The following is a 20,355-nucleotide window of genomic DNA, read 5'->3' as shown; positions in this document are numbered from 1 at the left end:
CCCATCTGCAGGAGGGAGATACTCCTAGGACCGACTTCCTGTTGTTGTCGGAAGGGTTAAGTGAATGCGTGCCGAGGTCTAAGAAGAGTGCCTGGCACGTGGGAGTTTAATTTCTTGGACAATTATTTGCCGAGTGCTTGTGATGCGTCGGGCGTTGCTGTGGGTGCTGGGGCTGTAATCGTGAACACGTGCAGACAGACCACATGCTCGGCCCACAGGGAACATCTGTTCTCAGGTCCCTGGCTGCAGAGTTCACCGCTGTTGTAGGGTAAGGATCGTGGCCTCAAAATACTTCCTTTCTCCCTGGCCCCTGGCACAGCAGAGCCCCAGCCTATGTGGTCCGCTGACTGCCTCTGCCCATCTTGCCCAAGTTGGGCACTGATGCTCTGCCAGTCACACTTAGTGGGCGGCCTTCTGCACCTGGCTGGTTGTGCCCACATTTCACAGTTCAGCCTAGGCCTTGTTGGCCTTGGGACCATGGAGGAGGGAAGGGGAGGGGAGAAGGAAGGAGGTAACTTCCCTTAGGAAGGGCCATGAGTATGTCCGCTCCCAGGACCGTCCATCCAGGATAGATGCCCCCCCGCCACCACCCCAAGAAAACCTGATGTTTGCTCTGCCCAGCTTGGCTTGTAGGTTCAAGCTGTAAGCGAATTTTTAATTTACAATTAAATGAAGCTGCAAGAGAATTTGGGAGGAAGCCCTCTGCCAAGCTTCTGGGCTGTTCTCAGGTGGGAAAATGGCAGCCAGGGGTCAGACAGACCTGGGTTTGAGCCTTAGTGCCATCCGTCGCAAACCATGTGACCTTGGCGGCTGAGACCAGGCACCTTGACTCCTCTGAGCCTCAGGTTCCTTATCTGTAAAACGGGGATCATAACACTTAGAGGTCAGGCTTGTGAGGAATAAAGAGCATGACTGTGTAAACCGCCAGGTCCTGTCTCCGCCAGGCACGTGTCGTTAGCCGGTGGAGGGCTTGCATCCTGGTGTTTGGCAGAGGGGAGGGCCTGGAGGAGCCCCAGAAGGGGAGGCCCCGGCCAAACAGCCCTCCGTTGGCCATTGTTTCAGGCTCTTGTTGCAGTGGGTCAGCTGGAGGCCAGGCAGCTGGGCTCCAGGAGGAACCTGGATCACCTGCCCAGGCAGGCTGTGATCCACCCACCACCCACCTCCATCCCGGAGAAGGGAGATGGATTGATGGAGGCATAGAGCCCGGCCCTAGAGAACTCTGGGAGAGAAGGCATGTCTTCTTCCCTCCCTCCACCCAGGGAACCCATGCACTGATCAGCTCCATCATGGTCCCCAGCACATGACACTCTGCCATCCATCCCTGCATGTAACGAGTGATCAATTGATTGATGGCTGTAACTTTTTATTTTGAAATAATTTTTAATTTACAAATACTTGCAAAGATAGTACAGAATTCCGAAATACGGTCTGACCCATGTAGGACGCTAACATCTTGTAGAACCATGGTCCACTTATCAAAACTCGACATCAGGTGGTGCCTGCAGTGGACTAAGCTCAGGCTAGATTTCTTCAGCTGTTCCATTGATACCCTCTTCACATTCCAGACTCCAATGCAGGATACCACACTGCATTTGTATTCATTTATTTTTATTCTTTCATTCGTATGCATGCATACTTGTTTGGGCGCTTGTTAATAAATACTACAGTGAATGCCTGTGAACCCACCACCCATCTAAGAATCAGAACAGAGCCAGTAACATACCCACCCACACGCTCTCCTTCGTTTTGTCTGCCTCTCCCCCTGGAACAAATATTCTGAATTTTATGTGTCTCTTTCTCTTGGGGTTTTTTTATTCCTGCAAAATTTCAAAACTACAGGAAAAAAAGAATAGAATAGTATAATGCCTGTCAGTATATTCTTTCACTGAATTCACTAATTCTTTTTTTTTTTTTGCTAAGACTCTCGTCTTACAGGATCTTAGTTCCCCAAACCAGGGGTTGAACCTGGGCCTTCTGCTGTGAAAGAGCGGAGTCCTAACCACTGGACTGCCAGGGAATTCCCTGGAGTCATTGGAAGCTTGTGGTTCACACAGTATAGAATCCACCTGCAATGCAGGAGACCTGGGTTTGATCCCTGGGTCAGGAAGATCCCCGGGAGGAGGGCATGACAACCCACTCCAGTATTCTTGCCTGGAGAATCCCATGGACAGAGGAGCCTGGCAGGCTGCAGTCCATGAGGTTGCACAGAGTCGGACACGACTGAGCGACTAAGCACAGCACATTAATTCTTAACATTTTGCCAAATTCCTTCCCTCCCTCCCTCCTTGTCTCTCTCCCACCCACAGACCCCACCCCCATTGGTTTCTGTCTCTGCCTCTTTCTCCATCAAAGTAACTTGCAGGCACATCTTGACTCTTCACGCCTAAATATTTCAACACACATCTCTCCAGAACAATGCTCTTCTTTTTTGCAGACCCATAATACCGTTGTCACGCTTGTGAAACTTGCTAACTCCCTCTCATCTAGTATACAGTTTGTATTCAGATTCCCAAAAATGTCTTTGATGGTGTCATCCCCTGTGATTTAATCACTGCTCACACTTTTTTTTTTAATGTCTATTGCATAAAATACTTGCTTAAACCAAAATTGTTTCATTTTGCTTATTTTTTTTAACTTTTATAACCAAGGTGTCTTATTTTTTAGAGTTTTTTTTTTTTAATGTGTCTATTTTTGGCTGCATAGGGTCTTAGTTGTGGCATTCGGGCTCCTCATTGCCAGCTTAGTTGCTCAGCGGCATATGGGGTCTTGTCACATGTGGGATCTTAGTTCCCTGACCAGGGATCAAACCTGCTTTCCCTGCACTGGAAGGCAGATTCTTAACCTCTGGACCACCGGGGAAGTCCCCAAGGTATCCTATTATAGAAAGTCTGGAACTTGCTTCTGTCACTTAACAAGACGTAACATAGCGTTACAATGTTTCACCATAGCTGTTTTTTCAGGGCTCTGTAATATTCCACTGCATTGACTATACCACAATCGATTCATTCATTCTCCTGTCCTAGGCTGTCTGGGTCTTGCTGTTACTTGCTGTTACTACGAGTGCTCTTTAGCCCACCTGAGCATGTTTCCTTTGGCACATGTACGAAAGATTCTCTTGGGTACATGAGATCACGGGTGAGGGCGAGGGCTCCCACCCCACTGCAGCATGGCTGTGCCCTCTCTGAGTCTCAGTTTGTCCATCTGCAAAACAGATGACGGAACTCTGCTGCCCCTACACACAGATCCTGGAAAGGGTTAAGAGGTGAACTGAGTGTATCCTTTCATCCTGGCGAAGGCCTGGTGCCAGGAAAGTGCAGTATCCTACAAGTCACAGGGGCCCAGGGAAGGATGTGGCTTGTCCCCTATCTGAGTGACCCCTGCTCCCTGCACAAGGCAGCTATTCCACCAAGGTGGGGTGCCCATGGATATCCATCTTCTGGTCTCTTGAGAGCCAGGCCCGCCTGGCTCTACTTTTTTACTTTAAACTATTATTATCATTCTGTGTGTGTGTGCTCTTTGCAACCCCATGAACTGTAGCCCACCAGGCTCCTCTGTTCATGGGATTCTCCAGGCAAGAATACTGGAGTGGGTTGCCATTTTCTTCTCCAGGGAATCTTCCCGACCCAGGGATCAAACCTGCATCTCTTGCGTCTCCTGTATCAGCAGGTGGATTCTTTACCACTAGCGCCACCTGGGAAGCCAGGTGACAATCAAAAATAACAATTAAAAACAATTGTTATTATTTTAGTGAATTTATTTTTGACTGCCCTGGGTCTTCATTGCTGTGCATGGGCTTTCTCTAGTTGCAGTCTGCGGGCTTCTCATTTCAGTTGTTTCTCTTGTTTCAGGATTTAAGGCACATGGGCTTAGTTGCCCTGCCACATATTAGATCTTCCTGGAGCAGGGATTGAACCTAGGTCACCTGCATTGGCAGGCAGGTTCTTCTTAAGCACTGGACCACCAGGGGGGTCCATGGGTCTGGTTTATGGCTGGATCGCCCAGTCCAAGCCCGGCAGAGAGGAGAGGCTGCTTCAAGAGGAGAGAGGAGAAATACTTATTATATTCTTCCCCCAGAGATTGGCCTCTCCCCTCTCTCGCTGCCGGCTGCCTCTGTGTCATTTTGGAACGTAATTCCCAGCATACAGTCATCAACCTGAGCTGGTCACCTCAGACTAGGCACAGAAAGGCCAGGCTGCTCCGGGCTCTTGTACTTTGCCCCCGGAGAGCGCTGTGGGGCCACCCCAGGCGTCACCCTGAGCTGCCTGGCTTAAACCTGTGTACCCAGCGTGGCTGTGATTTAATGAGCTTGGTTGCTTGCTTTCCCCTGGCAAAATTCAGTTAATCCTTGGACTAACAGACAGCCGATTAGAAAGGACAAGAGGAGAGCTCCTGGGGGCAGACCATAGAGAGAGAAACCAGAAAACTGGAAAAAGCCAAAATGGGCAGGAGAAATGCCAGCCCAGGGCAGTGGGGGACAGGTCACTGCAGCCAGGGCAAGTTCAGCAGCACTTTCTGGATGGCACTGGGGTTCAGGTCATGAGGGTGACCTCCCCCTACCCCCAAATTGTGTGCTTAATTAGAAAAGGGGTATTTGGTGTGGGGTTGTTTTATGTTTATTTGTATTCATTTCTGGCTGTGCTGGGTCTTCGTTGCTGTGCAGGCTTTTCTCTGGTTGTGGCGAGAGGGGGCTATTCTGTCGTTGTGGCACACGACCTTCTCATGACAGTGGCCTCTCGTCATGAGCACAGGCTCTAGGCACGCGGGCTCAGTCGTTGCAGCTTCCGGGCCCCAGAGCGCAGGCTCAGTCGTTGTGGCACACAGGCTTAGTTGCCCCAAAGTACGTGGGATCTTCCTGGATCAGGGATCGAAATCAGGTCTCCTGCATTGGCCAGCGGATTCTTTACCCCGAGTCACCGAGGAAGCCCGCTCGATGAGTTTTAGAAAATGTCCTCCCCTAAATGAGTCAAGCAAACCCAGAGACTTAAAAGAAATAAACTTCCATCTTCTGGAAGAGTTGCCTGTGTAAGATTTCATTTCCTGAGACTCTGTGAGATGACTGAGACCGTGGTCTGCTAATCATGTCAAAGATAACTGGACATTGATGGCATAAGACCTTACTTTTTTTCTTTTTAATGTAGTATCATTAAATCCCTCCCTGACAAGCCAGGATTCCCATTGGAGGGATGTCAGAACTGACTCGGAGAGGTTGAGTGCTTTTCCAGACACCACACAGCATTAGGGGTATGGTCAAGATTGCCTTGGAATCTGCTGTCGCTGGCCCTGGGGATGCCCTTTCTCCCCACTGTCTACAGGCATTCAAGCAGGTACCTGGAGGCTACACAGCCTCCTCATGGAGCCCTGTGATGTTCCAAATGGAGAATGTTCTGAAACGTTTGCAACTGTTGGAGTCCTTATAGCCAGCCTGGGTTTGCAGACACTCCATCAGGTCCCCCCAGGGAAGAAGAGTAATGACAACTAGCCCGAGACCATGCCAGGCACAGGCAGGACGTCCTCAGCTCCGTGTGGTCGTTGTTGCAACTTTCCAAATGAGGAAATGCAGTGGTGACCCAAGATCATGAGCTAATAACAGCCGAGACTTGAGACCAGGCAGTCAAACTTCAGAGCGTGTGGTCTTAATCGGTCTTACATTCCGGCAACAGGGCTCAGTCTACGAAAGACCATGGGGCTTCTGGCCGAGACCCCACAGGCCCCAGGGATTGTGCCTCACCACCACCACACACAACACACACACACGCTCTCTCTCTCATGTTCTCTGACCCTCGTTTTGCTCATTAGCAAACCAGACTCAGTGGTGATGGTTGCCAGGGCCGCCCCGCCCTGCCCACAGCCGTCCTTGGGGAGGTCCCTGGTGACCACCGGCCTGGCTGCCGCCTCTCCAGGCAGTGGGCGTATGATGGTGGTGGCAGGAGCCTGGCAGTGTCAGGAAGGAGGTGACCAACCCACAGCCTGCCAAGAGGCCCATTGGGCTGAGCCATGCAGGCTAGGACGAAGCGTGGCCTTCCTCCCCCATGTCCGGGGCTTGCCAGGACTTGTGGGGGCCAGCTGGGGACAGTGACCACAATTCACGTCACAGCAGGCCAGCTCTGTCCTGGGCATCTCTGAGCCTGGACCCGAGTGTGTTCATCCCTGCCCCTGCAAGGCTGGAGGTCAAGTGAGGGCACCTGTGGTTCAAGTTCAACCTCCCAAATATTGGGTCCCTCCTTGGCCTTCATCCCACAAGGGCTTCCCTCCTTTTTCGTCCAAGTACACAGAGTCCCTTGGAGGAAATCAAACCAGGGACTTGGAGAGTCCCTGCAAGGAGATCAAACCAGTCAATCCTAAAGGAAATCAACCCTGAATATTCATTGGAAAGACTGATGCTGAAGCTGAAGCTCCAATACTTTGTCCACCTGATGCAAAGAACTGACTCATTGGAAAAGACCCTGATGCTGGGAAAGATTGAAAGCAGGAAGAGACAGGGATGACAGAGGATAAGATGGTTGGATGGCATCACTGACTCAATGGACATGAGTTTGAGCAAACTGGGAGATAATGAAGGACAGAGGAGCCTGGTGGGCTACAATCTGTGGGGTTGCAAAAGGTCGGACACAACTGAGCACGCGTGCACACACACACACTCACAAAACATTTGTTGAGCACTCGTGGATCGCCTGGAGCCCCGACATGTGCCGATCAGGCCGAGTCCCACAGGGCCTTGGGGGGCACAGCTGTTACCCCCTCTGAGAAGCCCTCCATGCTCCCCGGCTGGGTTGGGAGGTCCCCCTCGCCCCCCGTGCTTCCACCAGGCTCTCACTGACAGTTCTCAAGCCCGATGGGTCACACCGTGTTCCTCACTGTCTCCTGCCTCATCTCGGACTTTTTCTGTGCTCTGACGCAAGGTCAGCACTGTATCCGCATGGGACCATGCTTGTGAAATATTTGTCCAAGACAAATATTGTTTCAGGACAGTGAGCAGAAATGCTGAGAGGTGACATAACCCACCCGTGACTGAACCAACACAAGCCTAGGATTTCGACTCCAAGTTCTTCGCCCTCCCAGAGCCTGGTGTTGCCTCCCCCACAAGGCGAGGGCAGTGTAAGGCTCAGGGCCGCCCTGTGTCTCTCTCCACCCACTGGCCTTGGAGCAGCAGGGGTCTGCAGGGGAAGGCGGGGTGGGTGAGTGAGTCCCACGCTCCCAGACACACCCATGTGCCCAGGTGATAGTCACATCCAGCAACCACGAGAACCTGAGCTTTCGGGCTTGTCTTTGAGGTGCTGTCGACTTCCTTTTGCCAGCGGGGACAACCTAGCCGCAGTGCCAGGCTTCTCACTGTGGTGGCTTCTCTCGGGCTTCAGTAGTGGTGGCGTACCAGCTTAGCTGCCCTGCAGCACGTGGGATCTTCCCCGACCAGGGATCGAACCTACATCCCCTCCATTGGGAGGCGGATTCTTAACCACTGGACCACCAGGAAAGTCCACTGTCTTACTTCCTTTTAATCCAGAAGGCATTGTCATATACTGACTGAGTCCTGGCCCTGCCCTGGGCTTGAGAGGAGACAGAGGCGTGGAACTATGAGCTGATAGAACGAGAGATTTAGAGGAAACACCTTAAAGATCAACCCTTTTCTCCCAATCTAGAGATGGGAAACTGAAAATTCAGGAAACCCAGTGTGCCTGGTAGAGCGAAAGACCCGGACTTCTGGGTCAAATAGGGTCTTCCTGGCCCTGCGCGGCTGTGTGACCTTGGGCAGGTTACTTAACCTCTCTGAACCTTTGTGGCCTCGACTGTGGTGAGCAACAGCCATGACCATGTCTGGGAAAGCGGCCGGCGGAGTGTCCAGTGCACATTGGGTGGATCCAGGTTGATCTTTCCCTGGCCTCTGTGGCGCTGCCATGTCCGGGCAGAGTCCCGGAGCCATCCCTGGCGGCAGGGGGAGTAGCTGGATAGAAAGTGTCTTCCACCTCCCCGCAGGCTCAAGGTGGCCCCGGGGCCCAAGACTCTGTCTTAGTTGTCTGCTGACGTGGATGGAGGTCAGGTTGATGCTGCCACCCCTGGGGTCCTGAAGACCATGGGGAAGGGCTGTGATGGGGTGTGTGGGAAGGTGGGAGGGCTCCCGGGTGCCGAGTTCGGGGTCTCAGTGTGGCCAGGTGCAGCCATCACTCCCCGAGTTGGGGACGCAGGAGGAAGATGTTATCTGGGATGCCTGACGCTGGCAGTGTCCCCTGGCACCTGGGTGGCTGGTTGGTTGTGCTTGAAGAGAGAGAGATCCCAGAACTCTGAGATTCGGATATCTGGATGCTAGAATTAGAAGCGTGGGCATGAACGGGACCAGACAGGGCTACAGTGGGTGGGTGGAGGGGGAGGGGGTACTGGGAGGGCAGCGGGTGATGGAGGAGGGGTGCCAGGCAGTGTGGGAAGCTCTCTGCCCTGCAGGGCTGGGCGGGCGAGGCCCCTCCCTGGCGGTGGAGCTGGGGGAAGGCTGGGCCTCTTGCCCAGGGTGTGAAGTGCAGGCGGGGGCAGCAGACAGTCTGAGTGGCACAGAGCCCTGGGCCTCCCAAATGGAACTGAGTTCTGTGAGATTTTTCCAGATTAGAACAGGAGTTGTTTTTCTTCGCCGACCCATTCTGTCTGCTCTGCCCCTCACCTCCCAGGCCCTGGCTCCCTGCCGGCTTCCAGCTCCCTGCCCCTGCCCCCCGAGGCCCAGCCCGTGTGGTGAACTGTGCCACGGTGCCCCGGGGCCCTTCCTGGAACGCCCGCTCCCGGGACACATGCCCACGACTGCTCTGCCAGGACCTCCTCTATGCCGTCCTGCCCCGCTTCTCCCTGGCCCAGCCCAGGCTTGTCTCTGGGAGCTCCACTGACCCCAGCTGCTCTTCCAGGCCAAGAAGAGGGCTGAGGGAGGGGAGCACAGGGTCCGGGCAGAAGGTGCCCCCTCAAGAGCCCCCCTGGACACTGACCAGGAAACGTGTGCAGCCCCTACAATCCCAAAACCTGCCTGGTCACAAGCTTTGGACTCTGGGTCTGCGAGGCAGCCAGGTGACTTCCTGCAAGCCCAGCTCAGTCAGGCGGCACAAGCCCCCCACCTCCCTGCCCCCCGACCCACTCCATCCACTTCCCCGGCCCCACCCTGTGCTTCAGCCCCAGCCAGCACACTGTGACCTTTCACCTTTCGATGCCCGTGCACGGGGGCTGATCCTACACCTGAGGTGTCTTTCCCCACCCCCACTCCATCCTGCCTTCCAAGAGACCCCGCCTTGAACACACCCCCTCTCCCATCTCCTCGGGGGTGTCCCCGGTCACACTTCTGGGTGGGCGCGCGGCCTGGCTGTCACCCCCACTAGGCTGTGAGTCCCTGGGAGGAGGCTCCTGGCCTCCTTCTCCTCGGGGTGCTGCATGCCTGATGCGGGGCCTGCGCTGGGGAAGCTGTTCAGAGAATGCAGGATGGGTGGATGGGTGTACAGACAGATGGCTGAGGCCAGCAACAGGTTGCAGGGGAGTGGGCGGGCCCTGGAGAGCCTGTGCCAGCCAGTGGTGGTCTGGGCCGCCACGTGGGAGAAGGAGCAGGTCCCGGGGCCGAGCCTGTGGGGACCCTCACGCCCCCTTGCCTTCCTCTTGTAGACGAAGATGATGCCAACAGGCTCGGGGAGAAGGTGATCCTCCGGGAGCAGGTGAAGGAGCTCTTCAACGAGAAATACGGTCAGTGCATAGTGAGGGCGGGAGGGCAGGGCTGCAGGGCAGCCTTCCTTGGGGTCCCCCTTCCTCTGCAGCCAGCCTGGCATCCAGTTGTCCCCAGCTGGCCTGTGTGCTCCCTGGGGACATAGTTGCCCTGTGACTGATGAGACCTGACTCCTCATTCTGCCCCCCAACCAAGAAAGCGGGGCGGGGGCCGGGCGGAGGAAACAATCAGCGGTGCACACAGCTGGGACAGCGGTCAGCCTTAAGCGCCTCTAGGGCTGGGCTGCGGGGCAGAGGCCGTGGCCCACGGCCGAGTGCCTGTTCATGCGGACGCTTGTCTGCCCAGCACACATTCAGCCCTGAGAATCGAGAGGAAGGAGTCTGATCCCGCCATCAGGGAGGCTCAATGTGGTGAGGGCACTGGCCATGGAATAGATGCAAAGTGCCAAGTCCCCTGCAGAAGGCATCCAGGTGCTAGGGAAGAACCCAGGATGGTACAGTTGATAATACAGCCACCACCAATGAAGCAGTTTCTAGATTACTGAGTGTCAGGCAGCACTAGGTGCTCTGTATACATTTTTTTTTCCCACCACTTTTTTATTTTGCAAAACTGAAACTCACACCCATTAAATAACAGCTCACCGTTTCCCCTCCTACTTTCTGTTTCTCTGAATTTGACTACTCTCATACCTCACATTGGAGAAGGCGATGGCACCCCACTCCAGTACTCTTGCCTGGAAAATCCCATGGATGGAGGAGCCTGGTGGGCTGCAGTCCATGGGGTCGCGAAGAGTCGGAGACGACTGAGCGACTTCACTTTGACTTTTCACTTTCATTCATTGGAGAAGGAAATGGCAACCCACTCCAGTGTTCTTGCCTGAAGAATCCCAGGGACGGGGGGAGCCTGGTGGGCTGCGGTCTATGGGGTCGCACAGAGTCGGACACGACTGAAGCAACTTAGCAGCAGCAGCAGCAGCAGCATACTTCACATAAGTGAAAAGATACAGTGTTTGTGGCTCATCCAAGTTGCAGCTTGTGTCAGAATTTTCTGCCTCTTGAAGGTTGAATAAGATTCCCTAGTATATGCCGTCTATGGGGTCGCACAGAGTCAGACACGACTGAAGCGACTTAGCAGCAGCAGCAGTGTGTGTATTAGGTTTTGTTTGTCCATTCATCCACCGAAAGACACCTGTTGCTTGCACCCCTTGCCTCTTGGGCAGCTCTGTATGTGTTTTGTTTGTGATGAATTTAGCAGTATTATCTACTTTGTATTGTAGTTGAGAGTTAGAAGACTTTTTTTTCTTTTTAAGAATTTCAGAGAGGGACGAAGGAAAACAGGAAAGTATAGAAGTGTGATGAGGAGGCAGGGGTAATGGGAGCGTAGGCATGGCTGGATCCGTGAACAAGAAAGCTCCTTGGAAGAAGGGACGTTTGAGCAGGAACTTGCGCATCAGGGGGGACAAACAGGGACGCTTGCCAGGTGTAGGGAACAGCTCAGTGACTGCGGAGCAGCGAGAAGGCAGGTGGGCCAGGAGTGGGAAGGTGCGGGGGCAGAGGTTCTCGATGAGTGCAGAGAGGGGGGCAGCCCAGGACTTGGGGTTTCATTTTGACAGTAACAGGAAGCGACTCTGCTGTGTGGTTTGCTGTGGCTTTTTCACTTTTTTATTTTGAAATCAGTTTTCAAAGCAGAGAGAATGACTCAGTGACCCACCGTGTAATCCACAGACCTGGCTTCTGTGCTTATATCTTGTATCTAAGCCCAGTTCATTGGGCTTCCTGGGTGGTGCTAGTGGTAAAGAGCCCACCTGCCAATGTGGGAGACTTAGGTTCAGTCCCTAGGTTGGGAAGATCCCCTGGTGGAGGGCATGGCAATCCATTCCAGTATTCTTGCTTAGAGAATTCTCCATAGAGAATTCCAGTATTCTCCACAGAGAATCCCATGGACAGAATTCCATAGGCATGGTTTGATAGCTTTAGTACTTTAAAACAAACCTAAGACATTCCGTCATTTCGTCCATAAATACCTAAGTAAGGACTTTTATTTTTTCCAACACAACAGGAGTAGATTTTACATCTATATATGGTTTTTTTTGGCCTTGCGGGATCTTAGTTCCCCAATCAGGGATCAAACCCATGCCCCCTGCAGTGGAAGCAAGCAGTCCTAAGCACTGGACCTCCAGGGAATTCCTTGGATTTTTTTTTTTTTTAATTTATTGAAGTATAGTTGATTTACAATGCTGTGTTAATTTCTGCTGTACAAGGTGACTCAGTTTTATAAGTAGATGGCTGGATGGCATCACTGACTCGATGGACATGAGTCTGAGTGAACTCCGGGAGTTGGTGATGGACAGGGAGGCCTGGCGTGCTGCGATTCCTGGGGTCGCAAAGAGTCGGACACGACTGAGCGACTGATCTGATCTGATCTGATCTGATATATATTCTTTTTCATATTCTTTTCCATTCTCGTTTATCACAGGATATTAAATACAATTCCCTGTGCTACACAGTAGGACCTTGGTGTTTATCCATCCTATATATATATATATATATATATATAAATATATAATAGCTTGTACCTGCTAATCCCAGACTCCCAATCCTTCCCTCCTCATCCCCCACCCCTGGATTTTTAGTTTTGCTGATTGGGTTAAAACAAACAAACAAACCAGTGGTGTGTGTTGACTTACAAACTCTCTGGGGTACAGTGGCTACCGAGTGGGCCATGCTAGGTCCCAGCCCTTCCCCAGAGAGCTCGCCTTAGACTGGGGAATCTTTCCTCACCCTGACCTCCTGTGCGCTCTAGGCGAGGCTCTGGGCCTGAACCGGCCCGTGCTGGTCCCTTACAAACTGATCCGGGACAGCCCAGACGCCGTTGAGGTCACGGGCCTGCCTGATGACATCCCTTTCCGGAACCCCAACACATACGACATCCACCGGCTGGAGAAGATCCTGAAGGCCCGCGAGCATGTCCGCATGGTCATCATCAACCAGCTCCAGTGAGTGCCCCCGGCACCTGCCCCAGCGGGTGGGGGGGGTGCGTGGGGGAGGGAGGGTGCTGTCTGGATCTGGGAGGGGAATCCCCAGAACCGGCCCAGCCAGGAATCCAAAACAGAAACAGCGAGAAAAGGAGAGAGAGGAAACTCTCACTTGCACAGAATCTGGTAGACAGCCTAGCTGTCTTTAATCTTTTTTTTTTTTTTTTTTTTTTTGATGTGGACCATTTAAAAAGTCTTTATTGAATTTGTTACAGTATTGCTTCTGTTTTATGTTTTGGTTTTTTGGCCTCGAGGTGTTTGGGATCTTAACTCCCTTGACAAGGGCTTGAACCCGCACGTGTTGCACTGGAAGGCCACATCCTAACCACTGGACTGCCAGGGAAGTCCCAGCAGTCTCCTCTTAAAAGATGAAGAAACAGATATCCAGAGTGAGACAGGGACAGTGTAAGTCACAGTGGGTCAGCTGGGCTCCAGACCCAGACATCTTAGTCTGGGCAGGCTGCTGTAACAGAGTACCATGCACCAGGTGGCTTAAACAACAGAACTTTATTTCTCACTATTATGGAGGCTGAGAAGTGCAAGATCAACGCGTCAGCAGATTTGGTCCCTGGTGAGGCTCTTCCAGGTTCACAAGTGAGCATCTTCTCACTATGTCCTCACAGGGTGGAAGGGATGAGGGAGCAATCTGGAACCTCTTATATAAAGGCACTAATCCTATTCATGAGGGCTCCACCCTCCATATCTAATCACTTCTCAAAGGTGCCACCAACAAATATCACCACACTGGGGATTAGGTTTTTTTTCAACATTTGAATTCTTCAGGGACACAAGCACTTAGGCTATAGTGCCAGATGTGCTGATTCTAACCCCTTTCAACTGAAACACATGGCCTCAGCATTCATAGGTATTTATTTTTTCAATTTTAATTAAACTTGATTTTTTTTTTACTATACCATTTTTACCTGTTTTACTGTATTTAGAAAATAACAGTAATTCAGTACCCCCAACCCTAGAAATAGCCTCTGTCTGTATTTTACTGTATATCCCTATATACTTTTTTAAATACAATAGTTTATTTGATTATTTTTCGGATTTTAAAAAAATACACACAGCAAACCTGGAAAATACAAAAAGGTAGAAGGAAGGAAGATAACCCATAACCCTCCTATTTAGAGTTAACATTGGTGGTGCCTTTCTTTGACTTTCTCTTCTACCCACATTTTCTTTCCAATTTTACACTCCATGTTTTTGAGGGTTTTTTAAGTTTTTATGTATTTATTCACTCATTCATTTATTTTGGCTATGCTGGGTCTTCATTGCAGCTCCCAATACTGAAGTCCTTGTACAAAGTTTCAGCATATGAGATCTAGTTCCCCGACCAGGGGTCAAACCCACACTGCCTGCAGTGGGAGCGTGGAGTCGCACCCTTCCTGGCGGTTCAGTGATCAGGATTCAGCGTTTTCACTGCGGTGGCCTGGGTTTGATCCCTGGTCAGAGAGCTAAGATTCCATAAGCCACACGTATTGTGGCTTTTTTATTTAAAAAATACAACTTTTTTTTTGGGGGGGGGCAGCCAAAAATTATTTTTTAATAAAATAATATAAAGTAAAATAATTGTGTCCAAAAAATTGTATCATTCAATTGATCTGAGTTGTCCAGCTATGGAAATAGCTGTATGCCAGAGGATTGTTTGGACTCGTGATACTTTAAAGATACAATAAAATATCTATAGATCTGGGGGGAGAAATCACATTATGCAGTGAAAGTGAAAGTCGCTCAGTCATGTCTGACTCTTTGTGACCCCATGGACTATATAGTCCATGGAATTCTCTAGGCCAGAATACTGGAGTGGGTAGCCTTCCCTTTCTCCAGGCGATCTTCCCAACCCAGGGATGGAACCCGGGTCTCCCGCATTGCAGGCAGATTCTTTACCAGCTAAACCACCAGGGAAGCCCCACGTTATTCAGCGGGGCCTCAGATGAAAAGTAGAGGTTTCCCTCCCTTCCCATGTATGTTCACCCCCTGAAGTAACTTCTGGCAAATAGGAGAAAATGCACAGCCATCCCCAATAGGTGTACCTCCCAGAGAGAAGACATTCTGGGCTTTTCCTTCCATGTTTCTACTTTCTTTTTTCTTTTAATACCCATTTTATATATATATATACACATACATGTAAGATTAGGTTACATCTAATTGGGGGGGTTCTTATAATAATGCTGCAAGTAAAATAATCATTAAAATAAAAAGTAAAAGACATATTAGGGCTTCCCTGGTGACTCAGTGGTAAAGAAACCACCTGCTAATGCAGGAGACAAGAGTTCGATCCCTGATCCAGGAAGATCCCACACGCCGCGTGGCAACAAAGCCTGTGTGCCACAACTGCTAAGCTTGTGCTCCAGAGCCTGGGAGCCACAACTCCTGAAGCCCGCGTGCCCTGGGGCCTATGCTTTGAAACAAGAGAAGCCACCGCAGTGAGAAGCCCTGGAACTGCAGCTAGAGGGTAGCCCCCACTTGCTGCAACTAGAGACAGCAACGAAGACCCAGCACAGCCAAAACTAAATAAATAAAAATAAACATTAAAAGAAAAAAAAAAAAGAATCCAGGTTCCTTTTTAAAAATATATATATATTTAAAAAATAGTACTATCTCGTATATCCATTTACATAAATGTAGGCACACACTTCAGATCACTTGGTCAGACGACACCCTCGCTTTCTAGAGGAAACCAGTCCGAGGGGTGACCTACCTGGCTGGGCACTGACAGTGCCAGGCTTGCCATCACCCCGCCTGCTCCGGGCGGGGACACTGACCGCTTTCATCCGGGTCTTTCCTGGCTAATGTTCCAGCATTGGTGGCAGCTTCTTCATCTCACAATGTCGCCCACATTCAGGGAGCAGGTGAGGAGGGGGAGGGGCAACCTGGTGTTCTGACTGCCACCTCATTTCTCTCTTTTTCAGACCTTTTGCAGAAATCTGTAGTGATGCCAAGGTGCCAGGTAAGTCAGAGGCTGAGGAGGCCACCCTTCTGCTTCTCGGGGATCAGACACAGCTGAGCCAGGGGGCACGCGATAGAGGAAAGTGTAGTCGTCCTGCCTGGAACTTCCCCAGGGAGCCTACAGGTGCCCTTCAGGGAGGCCCTGCCATGGAGAGCTGAGCCTGGCAGATCAGCTAGAGAGAAGGAGGGACAGGCAGGAGCCAGCAGGAGGGGGCGTCAGGTAGGATGGGGAAGCCACCTGGGGTGGGGAGAGGGGGTGACCTGTGCCCTGCAGGGGTGAGGCCTGTGGGCGCTGCCCAAGACTGGCTGGGCCCCTGGACTCTGCCTGCATTTTCAGGGCAACACCTGCACTAGGCCCTAGTCTTCTAGAACCTTTCGGGGTCCTGGAACCTGGGAAACTCTGGGATTCTGATCAAGCAGGTGTGTCACAGGACTCGAGAGGCTGGAGCCCCAGGGATTGGGAGGTGCACCTCTGGTTAAGAAACACTGATTTACAGGGAATTCCCCAGCAGTCCAGGTTAGGACTTTGCACTCTCACTACTGAGGGTCCAGGTTCAATCCCTGGTTGGGGAACTAAGATCTCGCAGGCCGCATGCCACGGCCAAACAACAACAACACTGATCTAGTCCCACCTCTCATGGTACAGCTGGGAAACTGAGGCCCGGGGGGCGGGGGGGGAGGGACTTAGCAAGGCCACAAAGTGAGCTGGTGGCCTCCTCGAGCCTGGTGTGCTGACCATCCATCTGAACCACAGGCCACCGTGGACTGTGGGCCCCAGCGTGGCTGTTCAGTGGGGACAGTGACAGGATTCAACGAGGCTACCCCACCCCAGCCCAAGACGTAAGGTCCTAACTCCAAATGGTCAGGGTTCCCCTGGAATGCCACAGCCTTCTAGCATGTGCTGATGCCAAGGGCATGGCATGGGATAGGGAGGTGATTAGGTTTGGGAGCTGCTCCCAAGTCAGAGGCAAACATGCAGAAGGCCTCATGGAGGCCTCTGGGAGGAGAGTTTGGGACAAATTATCAGAGACTTACGGGCTTCCCTAGTGGCTCAGACCGTAAAAAAATCCACCCGCCAATGTAGGAGACCTGGGTTCGATCCCTGGGCCTGGAAGATCCCCTGGAGAAGAGAATGGCCACCCACTCCAGTATTCTTGCCTGGAGAATCCCCATGGACAGAGGAGCCTGGTGGGCTGCAGTCCATGGGATCGCAAAGAATCAGACATGACTGAGCAACTAACACTTTCACTTTATCAGAGACATATCCACCACCCCCCACCATGGCCATCTTTAGGGTCTTACAGTGAACCTCCATGGTGGCCACTGCCCGGGGTGAGCACCTCTGAGTTGTCTGCACATGGAGCCTCCTGCAAAAATCCCTCCTCTCTGGCTCACAGCCTGGGTTCCTTCTGCCTCCACAGTCTTCTATTTCCCGGGATCTCCACTTATACCGCATTCAGACCCCAGCCTCTGGCTTTGCTTCACCAGCTAGACAGTTGCCCACCCAGGCCCAGCACGCCCTTATCTGTGTCATTAAGACCTTTCCGTGGGCTGTGTCAATAAGCTGTATCCCCTCAGTCAAGCCCAAATCTCCACTTACGCAGCACACAGCTGCAAATATTTGAGGGGAGCCACACCGTGCAGGGAGATCTTAGTTCCCTGACCAGGGGTGGAACTTGTAGCTCCTGGAGTGGAAGCGTGGAGTCCTGACACTGGACCACCAGAGAAGTTCCCAATACACAGCTGCAAATCTTTATCTTTTTAATTTTTGGCTGCACTAGACCTTCATTGCTATGGGCGGGCTTTCCCTAGTTGTGGCAAGCAGGGTCTCCTCTTGGATGCGGTGCGAGGGCTCCTCATCACGGTGGCTTCTCTTGTTGAGGAGCACAGGCTCTAGGGCGTGCGGGCTTCAGTAGTTGTGATACACGGGCTTTGTTGCCCCTCAGCATGTGGAATCTTCCCGGACCAGGGATCGAACCCGTGTCCCCTGCATTGTCAGGCGGATTCTTAACCCCTGGCCCATCAGGGAAGTCCCCCACACATAACTGCAAATCTTTTTGCTAAGTCTTTCATAATCACATGAACTGGATTCAGTAACAGCACAACCCTTGCTGGTCCTGCTCTGCGCTGGGCTTAGTACTGGGTTCCTTCATACTCTTAGTCTCCTTTGAGTCTTATATCATACAGTTTCCAAACCCTTTTGGCTCAGAGAGGTTCATCATTTTCCCAGGGTCACACAGCTAGTAAGTGGCAGCTGTGGAGTTTGAACTTTGGGCTTCGGGCTCTAAACCAGGCTTTCTCTCCACTGGGACGCTGCCTGTTCACCAGTGCCTGTGACCTGTCGTTTGTCACAGCATTGTCAGATCTGGGTCATCACATGTCGGCGGTAACAGTAGCAACCATACTGATAGCAGTTCTTAGTTGCTGAGTATTTACTGGGGACCAGGTACATTATCTCGTGAGACGCTCCCAGCAAACCTGCAGAATCTCACTCACATTCTACCTGTGACAAAACCGAAGGTACAAGGCCATTGAGTGACTCTCCCTGAGACCCAAGGCTGCACGGCTCTGAGTCTGGGAGTTCTGGGGAGCCTGGGACCTTGGACTCTACCTGATCCGGGAAGGGTATAAGGAAACCCTGGGCCTGAGCTGAGCCTGCTGGGGAAGCCTCACTGGAGGAGGAGGCCATAGTGTCAGCAAAGCAGACAGTGAGCGGGAGGAGGAGAGTGGGCAAGTCTGGCGTGGGGGCTGCTCAGGGAAGGCGGCTGCGGAGATGGGCCTCAGCCTCTGGGGGATCAGGAGCCTTGAGTGCTGAGAAGGGGACTTCAAACCTGCAAATAAGACCTTCTCCAAGGAAGGGTCAGGAAGCCGAGACACAGTGGCCCTGGCACCCGGCATCAGCAACCCTTTCTCCCACCAGCCAAAGACAGCAGCATTCCCAAGCGCAAGAGAAAGCGGGTCTCCGAAGGGAACTCCGTCTCCTCCTCCTCCTCCTCGTCTTCCTCTTCTTCCTCCTCTAACCCGGAGTCGGTAGCATCCACCAACCAGATCTCGCTCGTGGTAAAGTTGCGCAGAACAGGACCTGACCGCTCTTCCCTCTGGCTTTCAGCTGGCACTCGGGCAGGGTCGTCTACGCTGGGGCGTGGGTCCAGGGTGCGGGGAGACGCCGGGTGCTGAGCAGGGTCTGCAGACTCTCCTGCCTGCCCCACCCATGAGCTAGTCCACCTCTCCTCTCATCAGGCGCTCACAGGCACCCCGGGGAAGGAATTCACAGGCCCACTATGCAGATAAGCAAGCTGAGGCCTCAGAGTGGGAAGGGACTTGACACCTCCTTCCACTCGATAGGACCTTGAGCAGACTTCCGGGTTTCCAGGACAGTCGGATGCTAGACTAATCTCTGTGCTCACATCACATGCTCTGAGCCACAGGGCTGCAAGGCATGGGTGTTACCCACAGTACGGAGGAAAACCTGGGACAGAAGCCCATTAATTCTGCGGCCTCACGCTGGTCAGTGGTGGATGGACACCCCACCTCCAGATCACCACCTGCTCTGTCACGTGGCTCCTCTCGAGAGGAAAGCCTCATTAAAGGCACAGTTCAAGGGTTCTTTCTGATTTAAAATACTAGCTTTGGAATCCCAAGTCCAAATGGGGAGAATATTGGAAGCCAGTTGAAAACGACTTTAGGGTTTGTTTATGCTCGGACCCCTTCCCGAAAAGCACAGAAGTTCAGGCTTTGCCTCTGTCCCTGCCAGGGTGCTCACAGAGGGTCCTTCAACCCTCCTGCCACCCAGAGAGACAGGAAGGCTTGCTCTGGAGTCTGAGGCCTGGAGGAGGCTGAGTTTGTGGGGCTCAGGCCACCTGTTCTGAGCAATCCCCAATTTCTTGCCCATGTCTGCCCACACGGTTGGTCCCTGGGACACAGGTGGGAACAGGTCAGAAAGCTCCAGCCCTGGCCCCACGATCACTGGTGAACCGTGAGATCTTAGGTCACACCCCCTCTCTGGGCCTCCCACAGCCTCAAAATAAATAGCATCCGAGGAAGTCCTTCAGAAAGCATCCCGGGGGGCTCTCAGAGTCACCTGGAGTCCTAACCCAGGCTGTCTGTCCCCCCTCTCTCTAGCAATGGCCAATGTACATGGTGGACTATGCCGGCCTGAACGTGCAACTCCCGGGACCTCTGAATTACTAGACCTCAGTGCTGAATCAGGACCTCACTCAGAAAGACTAAAGGAAATGTAATTTATGTACAAAGTGTATATTCGGATATGTATCGATGCCTTTTAGTTTTTCCAATGATTTTTACACTATATTCCTGCCACCAAGGCCTTTTTAAATAAGTAAAAAAAAAAAGAAAAAAAAAGCATTGCCTCTGTTCCTGTTACTTGTTCTCTTTTGGAATTTGTGGCTGCAGCTGCCGTCCCTGGAATGAGGTCAGGAAGTTTGGCTCAGCTGGTCTGCCCAGGCCTTCCGTCTTTGCCAAGAACAGAGGCCACGGCCCTGATCACAGGGCCCTGGGTACAGGCTTCATTCATTTTGCTGCTGCTGGGGTCACATGACCTCAGGACGCAGTACCAGAGGCAGGTGAAGTGCAGGGCCGAGCCCCTGGCCTCAGGGAGCGTGCAGTGTGGTGGAGGGTCCTCTTGTCCTGGCCCCAATAAAAGGTGCCGTCAAGAAGGTCAGATATGATA

General features: G+C 52.3%; 1 protein-coding gene across 1 annotated transcript in view; it reads left to right on the top strand.

The window, feature by feature from the left end:
• The window catches only part of GTF2IRD1 (GTF2I repeat domain containing 1), a 117,504-nt gene extending 97,513 nt beyond the window's left edge, over positions 1-19,991 (top strand). Inside the window, exons 23-27 of the mRNA XM_055561667.1 lie at positions 9,619-9,696; positions 12,479-12,671; positions 15,629-15,666; positions 18,586-18,725; positions 19,788-19,991. Of these exons, the coding sequence (XP_055417642.1) occupies positions 9,619-9,696; positions 12,479-12,671; positions 15,629-15,666; positions 18,586-18,725; positions 19,788-19,856 (518 nt within the window). The 3' untranslated portion in view covers positions 19,857-19,991. The remainder of the gene's footprint in view (positions 1-9,618; positions 9,697-12,478; positions 12,672-15,628; positions 15,667-18,585; positions 18,726-19,787) is intronic.
• The last annotated feature ends 364 nt before the right edge of the window (positions 19,992-20,355 follow it).

The sequence above is a fragment of the Bubalus kerabau genome, chromosome 23, assembly GCF_029407905.1.
Source record: "Bubalus kerabau isolate K-KA32 ecotype Philippines breed swamp buffalo chromosome 23, PCC_UOA_SB_1v2, whole genome shotgun sequence".
Taxonomy (NCBI): domain Eukaryota; kingdom Metazoa; phylum Chordata; class Mammalia; order Artiodactyla; family Bovidae; genus Bubalus; species Bubalus kerabau.
This window is presented reverse-complemented; position numbering and strand designations above follow the sequence as displayed.